Raw genomic sequence first — 14603 nt, forward strand, 5'->3', positions numbered from 1 at the left:
GAGAGTTGTTTTGAGACCCCCATGTTGCTACTCTTCATAGAAAATTAAAAAGAGGGAAACTTACAATTGACCCCCTTGAACACTCTTTCTCATAATTGGATTTACCTGTGTATGTAGGTCAGGGGCCACTGAGCTTACCAAGCCAATTTGAGTTCCAATAATTAGTTCTTTTGGAATCAATAAAATGCCAAATTTATGCACCTAATTTTATTTGAACAATTATTACGCACTTTCTGTAAATCCAATAAACTTCATTTCACTTCTTAAATATCACTGTGTGTCTCCAATATGATATATTTAATCGTAACAACCAATGATTTATACAGGAAAATCATGATGATTAACAAGGTTGTACAAAGTTTCGCATCCCACTGTATGTGTTATTTTTCCTCTGGGATAGTATGGCTGTCCCTGCTGCATGTGCTACTGATGTACATAGCTTTAGAGGCAGTGGAAGCCCAGTCTTCACAAAAAAAAACACCCTAGCCTTTCCCCTGCAAACAGCTAACCCTGCGCTAACATTACACTTAATCTAATATCAGCTTTTTACTCGCTGATCGTGCAGCTTGTTCAAAGGTGCTTGTGCAGATTGTTTCAATGCCGTTCTAAAATGCCATCCCCAGCAACAGAGCGACCTGCACTGAGTTCCTGCTGTTCAGGTGGAATAGGGTTACCTGTGATATGTCTGTCCCGGGCTGTTTTAGAAGTTTGATGGCCCGGCCCCCACTAGTCCTGTTCCCCCGGCCGTCGTGCCAGGTCAGGCTGTTGCCGATCTCTCTCCGGAATCGGTGGTTGAGGTTCTCAGTAGACACCGTGTGCTCCAGGAGGTTCCGGCAGAACCGGAAGTGGGCGGCAGCTGGCAGAAGAAAATTCAATAATGACGGTTAGTGATTGACTTAACTTATTCATACAGAGCTGTGTATTTCAGGGGGGCTTAAAGGACAACTGAAGCGAGAAGGATATAGAGGCTGCCATATTTAATCCCTTTTAAAGCAATACCAGTTGCCTGCCTGTCCTGCTGATCCTCTGCCTCTAGTGCTTTTAGCCATAGACCCTGAATAGGCATGCAGTAGATCAGGTATTTCTGACATTATTGTCAGATCTGACAAGCTTAGCTGCATGCTAATTTTCACTTCTGCAGTCAAATAGATCAGCAGGACTGCCAGGCAACTGGTATTGTTTAGAAGGAAATAAATATGGCAGCCTCCATATTCTTCTCACTTCAGTTGTTGGCCCTATAGTGACATAGTAGAATGCAGTGAATTATTCAGGATACCCACTTTTATGGTAATTTCCTGGTTTCAGCATCAGAAACATGTCTTATATCTATTATATTTAAGGCTGTATATTGGTATGTAGCCCCGCCGTCCCAGTGATATTTTGTACTTGCTTCAGAACTCTAAGTAAAAAACAAAAACATTCCGCAGAAATCACTTGATAAATGTCGCCACCAGTGATAAATTTCAGAATGTAAATTGGAGAGAGGTAAGATTTTACAATGAGCAAAAACTGACAAGCTAATTTATAAATGAACAATGGAAAAAAAAAGGAAATTTTATTAATTACGTTGTTTTCACTACAGTTCCTCCTTAAAGGAGAACTGTAGTGAGAGGGATATGGAGGCTGCCATATTTATTTCCTTTTAAGCAATACCAGTTGCCTGGCAGCCCTGATGGTCTATTTGCCTAAAGAAGTGTCTGAATCACACCAGAAACAAGCATGCAGCTAATCTTGTCATATCTGTCTAAATTTGTCAGAAACACCTGATCTGCTGCATGCTTGTTCAGGGCCTATGGCTGAAAGTATTAGAGGCAGAGGATTAGCTGAATAGCCAGGCAACTGGTATTGCTTAAAGAGAACCCGAGGTGGGTTTGAAGAATATTATCTGCATACAGAGGCTGGATCTGCCTATACAGCCCAGCCTCTGTTGCTATCCCAAACCCCCCTAAGGTCCCCCTGCACTCTGCAATCCCTCATAAATCACAGCCACGCTGCTGACAAACAGCTTGTCAGAGCTGGCTGTGTTTATCTCTATAGTGTCAGTCTGCTGCTCTCCCCGCCTCCTGCAGAACTCCAGTCCCCGCCTGCATCCCTTCCCTCCCTGCTGATTGGAGTGAAGGGACAGGGGCAGGGACCGGAGCTATGCAGGAGGCGGGGGAGCAGCTGAGACTGACACTACAGATGTAAACACAGCCTCACAGCATGGCTGTGATTTATGAGGGATTGCAGAGTGCAGGGGGACCTTAGTGGGGTTTGGGATAGCAACAGAGGCTGGGCTGTATAGGCAGATCCAGCCTCTGAATGCAGATAACATTCTTTAAAAACACACCTCGGGTTCTCTTTAAAAGGAAATAAATATGGCAGCCTCCATATACCTCTCACTACAGTTCTCCTTTAAGCCACGTATACACAGTAGATGATACTTGGCTGATGAAGACCGTCTCAGGCGATAATTGCGTCTGTAACTAGAGCTTGTAGAGGATCCTTAGCAACACCCAATCACATTGTTCTCAACACTCCAGCCACCCACAGGAAGCTGCCATGTCATGCGTGCTTGTTGTCTGTCCACCTCCCTTTATAGTAACAGCAGGGTCGCCAGACTGCAGACGCATTTGTATAAAGGATCAATTCCTGATCTCTGCCAGGCGACAGGAATTGTAGTGTGTACTTAGCCTTACAGGCAAAAGTTACATACACACATGAGATAATTGTCGGTCGAAACGGACGATAACGACCATTTCAGCCGACTATTGAGTTAAGGTAGCCATAGATCTAGCGATGCTGAAATTGATCTGGAATCAGCCTTGTGACACCTCATTGGCCCAACATTTCCTCCCTAATGTACAATGTGCCCTCCACTCCTCAGCGGTTGTGCGACCATACTGTGTTTGCGTTGCGACCAGGGCTGTGGAGTCGGAGTCGAGGAGTCGGAACAATTCTGGGTACCTGGAGTCAGAGGTTTCATAAACTGAGGAGTCTGAGTCGGATGATTTTTGTACGAAATCCACAGCCCTGGTAAGTATTATACTAAGGAGTTGGAGTCAAGGCCATTTTGGGTACCTGGAGTCAGAGTCGGTGGTTTCATAAACTGAGGAGTCGGATGATTTTTGTACCGACTGCACAGCCCTGGTTGCGACTGTATTGCATTTGCGCTGCGTTCATTGGCAGCCATGTACGTGAACCCCAAGTAAGGGCTCTACAAGAAGATCAACAGTTATGAAATAATGACCAGTTCCAGAACCGCTTGTCCTTAGGCCCGGTTCACATTAGCGGTGGCTATCCGGAATAGCCGTGCCGGAGCCGCACCGCATGCTGGCCGGACGAAACGGACGCACGGCATAGCAATGTAAGTCTATGCCAGGGTTCACATGTGTCCGTTTCGTCCGGACCGGAGCCGGACCGGATCCGGACTCCGGTGTCCGTTCCAACATGCGCTATTTTTTGGTCCGGCTCCTCCGGCAGCCGTATCTGGGGCGGAGCCGGACTGCACCATCCGGCCAATGGAAACCAATGAGAACCGGAGAGCGCACAACACACTGGCAAAAAATCCGGATGTTCTACCCCACTTCCTATGAGGATTGTTGCGGCGATATTGTATCGGGGACACATGGGCAACCATTTTGGAGTGGAGCAGCACGAGCTGGAGATGTTGGCAGCATGTTGGAGGTGGAGGTGAGTGCTAAACAGCGGAGGGCCTGATTCCACAGGTCCCCCTTCTGCTGACCTCCCAGACCCCAACATTTTTTTTTTGTTTTTATACAGGTTGTTATCTCTTTAAGAATCCGGATCCGGACCGCAACCGTGTTCATACCGCACGGAAACCGTATGCAACCGGACCGGATCCGGACAGGAACCGTACGGTTCAGGTCCGATCCGGCTCCGGTGCGGTCCGGACATCCGGTGCGGTTTTTGCAAAACCGCAAGTGTGAACCGGGCCTTAGTGTTAAGGACAGGGCTGTGGAGTCGGTACAAAAATCCACCGACTCCGACTCCTCAGTTTAGGATTCCACCGACTCCTCGACTCCGACTCCTCTAATTTGCATATTACAATCTTGTTGATTGAGAGTATGTAACGTGAAATTCGTCTCTTAACTGCCAACGCTTAGGAATTTTAAAAGACAACTGAAGTGAGACGGATATGGAGACTGCCATATTTATTCCCTTTAGTCATGGACTAAAACTAGTCCTTGGTAAGAGTACTTGTAAAAAGGTACAGACCGGAACAAAGAACATCTATCAGGCCCTAGGCAATGTAACTGTGGGTACATGTAAGAGTGATGTGCAGGTACTCTGCAGGGGAATAAGGAGATTCTTCCTCTATTACACATTCTTCATGCACAATCTGAACCAGGTTTATGGGTGATAGACAACACCTCTGTGTTCAATGTGCACAACATTCTCAGTGGATTCCCTGCAGCTCTGTGGAGAGTGCATACAGTGGTGTGAAAAACTATTTGCCCCCTTCCTGATTTCTTATTCTTTTGCATGTTTGTCACACTTAAATGTTTCTGCTCATCAAAAACCGTTAACTATTAGTCAAAGATAACATAATTGAACACAAAATGCAGTTTTAAATGATGGTTTTTATTATTTAGTGAGAAAAAAAACTCCAAATCTACATGGCCCTGTGTGAAAAAGTGATTGCCCCCCTTGTTAAAAAATAACTTAAAGGTGGTTTATTACACCTGAGTTCAATTTCTGTAGTCACCCCCAGGCCTGATTACTGCCACACCTGTTTCAATCAAGAAATCACTTAACCTGCTGAGCGGTCTGGACGAGCTCAGCTCGTCCAACACCGCCAGAGGCTGCCCTTCAGGCCCTGCTGGGCCGATTTTCGTCAAATAAAAAGCAGCACACGCAGCCGGCACTTTGCCAGCCGCGTGTGCTGCCTGATCGCCGCCGCTCTGCGGCGATCCGCCGCGAGCAGCGGCGAAAGAGGGTCCCCCCAGCCGCCTGAGCCCAGCGTAGCCGGAACAAAAAGTTCCGGCCAGCGCTAAGGGCTGGATCGGAGGCGGCTGACGTCAGGACGTCGGCTGACGTCCATGACGTCACTCCGCTCGTCGTTATGGCGACGATGTAAACAAAACAAGGAAGGCCGCTCATTGCGGCCTTCCTTGTTTATTCTGGGCGCCGGAGGCGATCGGAAGAACGCCTCCGGAGCGCCCTCTAGTGGGCTTTCATGCAGCCAACTTTCAGTTGGCTGCATGAAATAGTTTTTTTTTTTATTTAAAAAAAAAACCTCCCGCAGCCACCCTGGCGATTTAATCAGAACGCCAGGGTGGTTAAATAGGAGCTATCTGACACAGAAGTAGACCAAAAGCACCTCAAAAGCTTGACATCATGCCAAGATCCAAAGAAATTCAGGAACAAATGAGAACAAAAGTACTGTAATTGAAATCTACCAGTCTGGTAAAGGTTATAAAGGCATTTCTAAAGCTTTGGGACTCCAGCAAACCACAGTGAGAGCCATTATCCACAAAAGGCAAACACATGGAACAGTGATGAACCTTCCCAGGAGTGGCCGGCCGACCAAAATTACCCCAAGAGCGCAGAGAAAACTCATCCGAGAGGCCACAAAAGACCCCAGGACAACATCTAAAGAACTGCAGGCCTCACTTGCCTCAATTAAGGTCAGTGTTCACGACTCCACCATAAGAAAGAGACTGGGCAAAAACAGCCTGCATGGCAGATATCCAAGGCGCAAACCACTTTTAAGCAAAAAGAACATTAAGGCTCGTCTCAATATTGCTAAAAAAAACATCTCAATGATTGCCAAGACTTTTTGGAAAATACCTTGTGGACCGACGAGACAAAAGTTGAACTTTTTGGAAGGTGCGTGTCCCGTTACATCTGGCATAGAAGTAACACAGCATTTCAGCAGAACATCATACCAACAGTAAAATATGGTGGTGGTAGTGTGATGGTCTGGGGTTGTTTTGCTGCTTCAGGACCTGGAAGGCATGCTGTGATAGATGGAACCATGAATTCTACTGTCTGCCAAAAAATCCTGAAGGAGAATGTCCGGCCATCTGTTCGTCAACTCAAGCTGAAGCGATCTTGGGTGCTGCAGCAGGACAATGACCCAAAACACACCAGCAAATTCACCTCTGAATGGCTGAAGAAAAACAAAATGAAGACTTTGGAGAAGCCTAGTCAAAGTCCTGACCTGAATCCTATTGAGATGTTGTGGCATGACCTTAAAAAGGCAGTTCATGCTAGAAAACCCTCAAATAAAGCTGAATTATAACAATTCTGCAAAGATGAGTGGGCCAAAATTCCTCCAGAGCGCTGTAAAAGACTCGTTGCAAGTTATCGCAAATGCTTGATTGCAGTTATTGCTGCTAAGGGTGGCCCAACCAGTTATTAGGTTCAGGGGGCAATTTCTTTTTCACACAGGGCCATGTAGGTTTTGAGGTTTTTTACTCACTAAATAATAAAAAAACCATTTAAAACTGCATTTTGTGTTCAATTATGTTATCTTTGACTAATAGTTAACGGTTTTTGATGAGCAGAAACATTTAAGTGTGACAAACATGCAAAAGAATAAGAAATCAGGAAGGGGGCAAATAGTTTTTCACACCACTGTATGTAGAGTATAGTACTACTGTGTAACAAAGTAAACCTGAGACAGATGAAATTAAAGTTGTATACACACCTGGGGCTTCCTCCAGCCACCTTCAGGCTAATCAGTCCCTCGCTGTCCTCCTCCGCCACCTGGATCTTCTGCTATGAGTCCAGGTACTTGAGCCAGTCTGGCGTAGTGCGCATGCACACACTCCGCCGCCAGGAGCATACTACATCTGCGCAGAACGCTCCTGGCTGTGGAAGCGGCATGCGGCCGGACTGCGCTGACTGGCTGAATTACCAGGACTCATAGCAGAAGATCCAGGCGGTGGAGGTGGACAGTGAGGGACTGATTAGCCTGAAGGGAGCTGGAAGAAGCCCCAGGTATGTATAAAACTTTTCTTTTCATCCTTCTCAGGTACCATTTAATTCGTAGTCACCAAACCAAATTTTAACAACATATCAAATTATTTGATTTCATGAGCAAAGAGAGTGCGTACATTTGCATAAATCAGAATCAACGCATAATTATTTCCATCTCATTGATCATCTCTATTAGTGACACGGCTACACATCAGGCTTTATACTTACAGCATAGATGTTATTTCGTATATATAAGAGATTCCTGTGTACACATCATATATACAGTCACAATCAGATGTGTATATCTGACTTTAAAAATACGGGGACTGTTTTATTGAAGCAGCACAAGTTACTAATTTTGATTGGTTTATTTCATTTTTGTGGACTAAGCACAGCTATTACTGTATATATAAATTATTTATGATGACTATTAACTGAGAAATAGAACATTTTATCATATTTTCTATTTTAATTACAGTTTAAATTAATTAGGAGTCGGAGACGGTGCATTTTTTCCCGACTCCGACTCCAGGCACCCAAAATTGCCCCGACTCCGACTCCACAGCCCTGAATTATCGGATCTCTCGAACGATTTTTTCGCTAGAAATTGGACCGTTAGTGGCCACCTTTAAATGAATTCGATAGCTTCTTACAGTTGGCACTAGAAGGGGGGGGGGGGGGGGGGGGAGAAGAATTTGCGTCTTCCTCCTTCTTCCGCTCGCTTCTATTTTTATAAAGTGCAGCCTTAGGCGTGAATAGCAGCCACGGGGGATGGGGATGTGTAAGAAGACGAGACTACAATTTGCATATTCATTTCGGAGAAGCATTCGCCGTCTTGGCTTGCCGGCGTAAGGCAGATGCAGCGTGAAGCGAGGCGGAGGTTTGAAGATTGAAAAGTTAGCCAGGCAAAGCTTAATATCACTCGAAAAACTGCTAAGGCGGTATGGGGAACATCGCAGCTAAACGAACACAGGAAACATCGCTAAGTGTGACGTCACCAGTGTGTTATTCAATCCGTTGCCGCTTGATTCAGCAGGGCTTTCACGGTGCTTCTAAACAGAAAAACCGGCTGTCTCATGACTCTCTGCTTTCACAATTTCCGAATTTTTTCTACCTCAGCTTCCCCACCCTTTAGTCTTTGAAGTTCCTTGGTGTCCCCAAAGTCCCCTCTGCTGCTAAGTCCACGACCCGGTCACGCATTAGAGTGCATGCGCAGTCCCAGGCGCATGATACTCAATCGCGGCTCCTGCCACCAGGAGCAGGACTGCGCATGGGCTGTTACAAGTCCTTACTAACACTACCACAGGACCGTGATCGAGGCGTAGCGGACTGTAATTGAGGTGACAGCGAGACAATGGAAGGGGCTTGAAGTACACCAAGAGACCACAAAAACTACAGAGGTTGAAGAAGCCCCTGGTGAGTTAAACTTAACTCTCCCCCCCCCCCCCCCCCCCCCAAATCACAGGTACACTTTAACCATTTCAGCCCCCGGGTATTTTTCACCTTATGCATCAGAGCAATTTTCACCTCTCATTCATTTGCCAATAACTTTATCACTACTTATCACAATGGGCTTGATTCACAAAAGAGTGCTAACTGTTAGCACGGCCGTTTTCACGTGAATTTTCACATTGCGCGCGATCACGAATTTTCGTGCGAAACAATAATGTTTTCGCGCGCAAACGCGAATTTTTGCGCAAAATTTATATAGTTTTCGTGTGAAAATTCGCATTCGCGCGCAATGCGGAAATTCGCGCGTAAACGGCCATGCTAACAGTTAGCACTCTTTTGTGAATCAAGCCCAATGAATTGATCTACATCTTGTTTTTTCCGCCACCAATTAGGCTTTCTTTGGGTGGTACATTTTGCTAAGAATTATTTTTTTCTAAATGCATTTCACATGAATATTACGAAAAAAAAAATGGAAAAAATTCATTTTTTCTCAGTTTTCGGCCATTATAAACTTTAAAATAATACATGCTACCATATTTAACCTCCTTGCCGGTTTTCCCGACCTGAGCTCGGGGTAGAAAAAAGCAGCTGCTATCGGTGATCCCGAGCTCAGGTCGGGGTAGGCATTGCAGAGCTTTACCTTTAGTTGTGGAGTCCCGCGCGCGATCTCGCTGCGCAGCGGGACTCCAGCCTCTCTCCCCGGCAGTGTGGGGTCTTTCCCTGGCCGCCGGGATCCCTCATGTCCCCGCTATTCTTCCGGGGACCCGGCAGCCAGTTGGAGCAGCGCAGCCGTGGTGGTGGCAGCAGAGCGGTGGTGGCAGCGTGACGTCATCGGGGGCGGGGCTAACATTGAAAACGAACTTCTCTATATTAGAGAAATATAGAGAAGTTCGTTTATATGTATATTAGCGCCATCTTGTGGGCAAAGAGAAAACTGCAGCCCAGGAGCCCAGGAAGGTAATTTTTTTTTTTATTTTGCTGCAGATCTCCCTGCCAGAATGATTTTTTTCAGGTTGTAGGGTCTGAAAGAGTGAAAAAAAAATTGCACCGCTTTTAGACCCTAAAATCTGGAAAGAATCAGACTGCCAAGGAGGTTAAAACCCGCGTATTTTATTTACCCATTTGACCTGGTTATTACACCATTTAAATTATGTCCCTATCACAATGTATGGTGACAATATTTTATTTGGAAATAAAGGTGTATTTTTCAGTTTTGCGTTCATCACTATTTACAAGCTTATAATTTTTAAAAATTAAAAAGAAAGATTTGGGTAATTTTTGGTGTGGGAGGCAAACAATTTTAAATGTAATAATTAGGGGTGGGACGACGAATCCGGCGAATCCACGAATCCCTCGAATATTAGGAAATATTCGAGATTCGTGGATTCGAATCCCGACGCCATTTTCCACTATACGAATCCGCCGAATCCCGACGCCGCATCGCCGCGCATCCGCCGCTCGCACTCGTCCTCCTCCGACCTCCTCCGACCCCCCGCGCCTCCTCCGCTCGCCCCCCCTGCCCGCATCCACTCACCTATCCATAGTGGAGCGCAGAGCGGCAGACCTCTCGCCGACTTCCTGGTTCCCCCTAGTGACCGGCTCTTACAATGACGTCATTAGTAAGAGCCGGTCCGGCCACTAGAGGGAACAGGGAAGTAACGAAGAGGTCTGCCGCTCTGCGCTCCACGGGAAAGGTGAGTAGATTATGCAGGGGTGAGCGGAGGAGGCACGGGGGACGGAGGGGGCCGTGGGGGTGTTGGCGGGGGAGGGGGGTTCTATCTACCTACCGACCTACCTACCACTATCCCTACCTACCTACAGGCCGCTATACCTACCTACCTACAGGCCCCTATACCTACCTAAAGGCCCCCTATACGCACCTACCTGCCTACCTAAAGGCCCCTATACCTACCTAAAGGCCCCTATACCTACCTACCTAAAGGCCCCTATACCTACCTACCTACCTAATGGCCCCTATACCTACCTACCTACAGGCCACTATACCTACCTACAGGCCTCAATACCTACCTACCTACCCACCTACCTACAGGCCCCCTATACATACCTACCTACCTAAAGGCACCTATACCTACCTACCTACCGGACACTATACCTACCTACAGGCAACTATACCTACCTACAGGCCACTATACCTACCTACCTACCGGCCACTATCCTTACCTACCTACAGGCTGCTATACCTACCTACCTACCTACAGGCTGCTATACCTACCTACCTACCTACAGGCCACTATACCTACCTACCTACCTACCGGCCACTATCCTTACCTACCTACAGGCTGCTATACCTACCTACCTACCTACCTACAGGCCGCTATACCCACCTACCTAAAGGCCCCCTATACCTACCTAAAGGCCCCCTATACGTACCTACCTACCTACCTAAAGGCCCCTATACCTACCTACCTAAAGGCCCCTATACCTACCTACAGGCCACTATACCTACCTACAGGCCTCAATACCTACCTACCTACCTACCTACAGGCCCCCTATACGTACCTACCTACCTAAAGGCACCTATACCTGCCTACCTACATACTTACCTATACTTAAGGCCCTATACCCTGCTACCTATACTGAAGGTCCCTTTACCTACCTACCTAAAGGCCCCTATACCTACCTACCTACATACCTGCCTACCTATACTTAAGGCCCTATACCCTGCTACCTATACTGAAGGTCCCTTTACCTACCTACCTACACTGAAGGCACATGTACCTTACTACCTATACTGAAGGCCCCTATACCTAGCTACCTTCCTATACTGAAGGCACATATACCCTGCTACCTATACTGAAGGCACATATACCCTGCTACCTATACTGAAGGCCCCTATACCTAGTTACCTACCAATACTGAAAGCACATGTACTGTGCTATCTATACTGAAGGCCCCTATACCTTGCTACCGATACTGAAGGCACATGTACCCTGCTACCTATACTGAAGGCCCATATACCCTGCTACCTATACTGAAGGCCCATATACCCTGCTACCTATACTGAAGGCCCATATACCCTGCTACCTATACTGAAGGCCCATATACCCTGCTACCTATACTGAAGGCCCATATACCCTGCTACCTATACTGAAGGTCCATATACCCTGCTACCTATACTGAAGGCCCATATACCCTGCTACCTATACTGAAGGTCCATATACCCTGCTACCTATACTGAAGGCCCATATACCCTGCTACCTATACTGAAGGCCCATATACCCTGCTACCTATACTGAAGGCCCATATACCCTGCTACCTATACTGAAGGCCCATATACCCTGCTACCTATACTGAAGGCCCATAAACCCTGCTACCTATACTGAAGGCCCCTATACCTTGCTACCTATACTGAAGGCCCCTATACCTTGCTACCTATACTGAAGGCCCCTATACCTTGCTACCTATACTGAAGGCACCTTTACCTCGCTACCTATGCCTGGGTACCTATACTGCGGGCAACTATACCACGGATCGCACAATTTTTATGTGCAGGATTCGTTAGATTCGGGATTCGAAAGGTTCGAGATATTCGAGAACCTTTTTAGATTCGGATCCGGATTCGGATTCGAAGAAATTGTGGATTCGTCCCATCCCTAGTAATAATGTGTGTTTATTTCATTGAAAAATGTATGTAGATGTAGTTTTACTATTTGGCCACAAGATGGCCATCGTCAAAAACATTTCTTTTAGTCCTCAAAGCGAACGCTCTCGCTTCCAGGAAGCATAAGGAGGACGGGAAACATTTTTTTTATCAAAAAGACGGCGGTTTCTGAGAAGAAGCCGTCGGCCTCTGTACTGGGGACTTAGATCAATGAATGGGAACTATGTTTGCATTTTGCTTTTGCATCTATGTCACACTGCTGATGGACTGTTATTGCACTTGCCCGACTGTTATGCACTCGCCTCTTACATCTGTGTCACACGGCTGATGGACTGTTACTGCACATGCCCCTTACATCTGTGTCACACTGCTGATGGACTGTTATGCACTCGCCTCTTACATCTGTGTCACACGGCTGATGGACTGTTACTGCACATGCTCTTGCATCTGTGTCACACTGCTGATGGACTGTTATGCACTCGCCTCTACATCTGTGTCACACGGCTGATGGACTGTTATTGCACTCGCCCCTTACATCTGTGTCACACTGCTGCTGATGGACTGTTAGTGCACTCGCCTCTTACATCTGTGTCACACTGCTGATGGACTGTTTTACATCGGTGCCACTCTGCTGACGGCAGTATTGTGGTACATTCCAGGTTGCGCTGTGCCGGCTTATCATACAGGCCGTCAATGCTACCCCTCCCCCCTCGTACCACCTACTCCAGAGCACAGCTCCTCAAATGGGAACATATAACAGCCGTACACCCAGAGGATGGGCTCCTGTACAACTCCGTTTGGAGCCATGTCCAGGCAATCACTGCTTCTGCGCCCTGGCCTCCCTTTAGCCAGCGCCGCAGGGGCTGTCGATCAGGCGTCCGGGCGAGGCTGAAGAGGAGAGGCCTGCGGTCAGCCATCCCTGCGGTCCTCCTAGCAAACGTCCGCTCCCTCCCTAACAAGCTAGATGAATTAAGACTCCTCAGCGACAAGAGGGAACTCGGTCACAACACCACAGTCTTTTGCTTTACTGAAACGTGGCTCCATGACGACATCCCTGAGAGTGCCCTCCAGCTCCCAGGTTTCAGCCTCATCCGAGCAGACAGAGACAGCACCCTCTCTGGGAAAAAGAAAGGGGGCGGCATCTGCTTTTACATAAGCTCCGCCTGGTGCTCAAACACCTCTGTACTGGCCAAGAAATGCACACCAGAACTTGAACTCCTCCTCATCAACTGCAGGCCAATCTACTCGCCCAGGGAGTTCTCCTCCTACGTCCTTGTGGGTGTGTATATCCCTCCTGATGCAGAGGTAAATGCTGCCCTGCGTGACCTCAGTGACATCATCACGCAGTGGGAGACGGCCCTCCCGGACTCGCTGTTCATTATCTTGGGGGATTTCAACAAGGCCAACCTCCGCAAAGAGCTGCCTCGTTTCCATCAGCACATCACCTGCCCCACCAGGAGTGCCAACACCCTCGACCACTGCTACACGTCCCTGAAAGACGCATACAAAGCGACACCGTGGGCAGCCCTAGGCTCATCTGACCACTGCATCATCCACCTGGTACCTACTTACAAAAGGCGCCTGGAAACCTCAAAACCGGTCACTAAGTCCTCCAAGGTGTGGTCAAGTGAGGCTAAACTACAACTTCAGGCCTGCTTTGACTGCACAGACTGGAAGGCTCTGGAATCGCCTAACCTGGACGAGTGGGCAGAAAATGTATCCTCGTACATCAGCTTCTGCGAGAACTCCTGTATTCCAACAAAAACCTTCAAACTGTATCCAAACGACAAACCGTGGTTCTCAAAAAAACTACGACAACTACGGCGCAGCAAGGAAGCCGCACATAAGTCCGGTAACCAGGATGAATACAGGAAGGCAAGAAACGACCTAAACAGAGAGCTGAGGTGCGCAAAAAAGTGCTACGCGGAAAAGATGGAACAGAACCTCTCCTCAAATGACTCACGAGCCGTGTGGAAAGGACTGAAGGCTGCCACCAACTACAAGCCCCCCCCTCAGCATGCCACACCGAGCACTGAGCTTGCAGAGAGTCTCAGTGAATTCTACTGCAGATTCGAGAACCAGCCAGCACCTGCAGGACTCCCACAACCACCACCACAATCTGCCACTGTAGCCCTGGGCCCGCACTCACCCCCACCGCCAGTGAGGGAGGCGGATGTACTGAAACACTTGCTAAGGTTAAATGCTAGGAAAGCCTCGGGTCCGGATGGAGTGTCACCAGCCTGCCTGAAAACCTGTGCTCGTCAGCTCGCTTCCACCCTCTCTTCCATCTTCACGAGGTCCCTCCAGGAAGGCAAAGTTCCCGCATGCTTCAAGAGGTCTGCCATTATCTCTGTCCCCAAAAAGCAGGGCATCCTCGACCTCAACAACTTCAGGCCCGTGGCACTTACATCTGTGATCATGAAAGCTTTTGAAAGCATGGTGCTACCCCTCCTCAAGCACTCCACAGAGGGACTGCTGGATCAGCACCAGTTCGCGTACAGATCGAACAGGTCCACCGATGATGCCATCAACATCTGCTTGGAGCTCGTCTATGATCACCTGGATAGACCAGACTCCTACGCCAGGATCCTCCTACTGGACT

The 14603-nt window shown here is 47.7% G+C and overlaps 1 protein-coding gene across 10 annotated transcripts in view; it reads right to left on the reverse strand.

The window, feature by feature from the left end:
- Positions 1–14603, reverse strand: part of LOC137541584 (sterile alpha motif domain-containing protein 10-like) — a 597983-nt gene that overhangs the window by 381242 nt on the left and 202138 nt on the right. For all 10 annotated transcript variants that reach the window (XM_068262964.1, XM_068262963.1, XM_068262959.1 and 7 more), the window contains one exon: positions 675–856. In XM_068262964.1, coding sequence (XP_068119065.1) covers positions 675–856 — 182 coding nt within the window. The remainder of the gene's footprint in view (positions 1–674; positions 857–14603) is intronic.

Source organism: Hyperolius riggenbachi, chromosome 12 (assembly GCF_040937935.1).
Source record: "Hyperolius riggenbachi isolate aHypRig1 chromosome 12, aHypRig1.pri, whole genome shotgun sequence".
Classification (NCBI taxonomy): Eukaryota; Metazoa; Chordata; class Amphibia; order Anura; family Hyperoliidae; genus Hyperolius; species Hyperolius riggenbachi.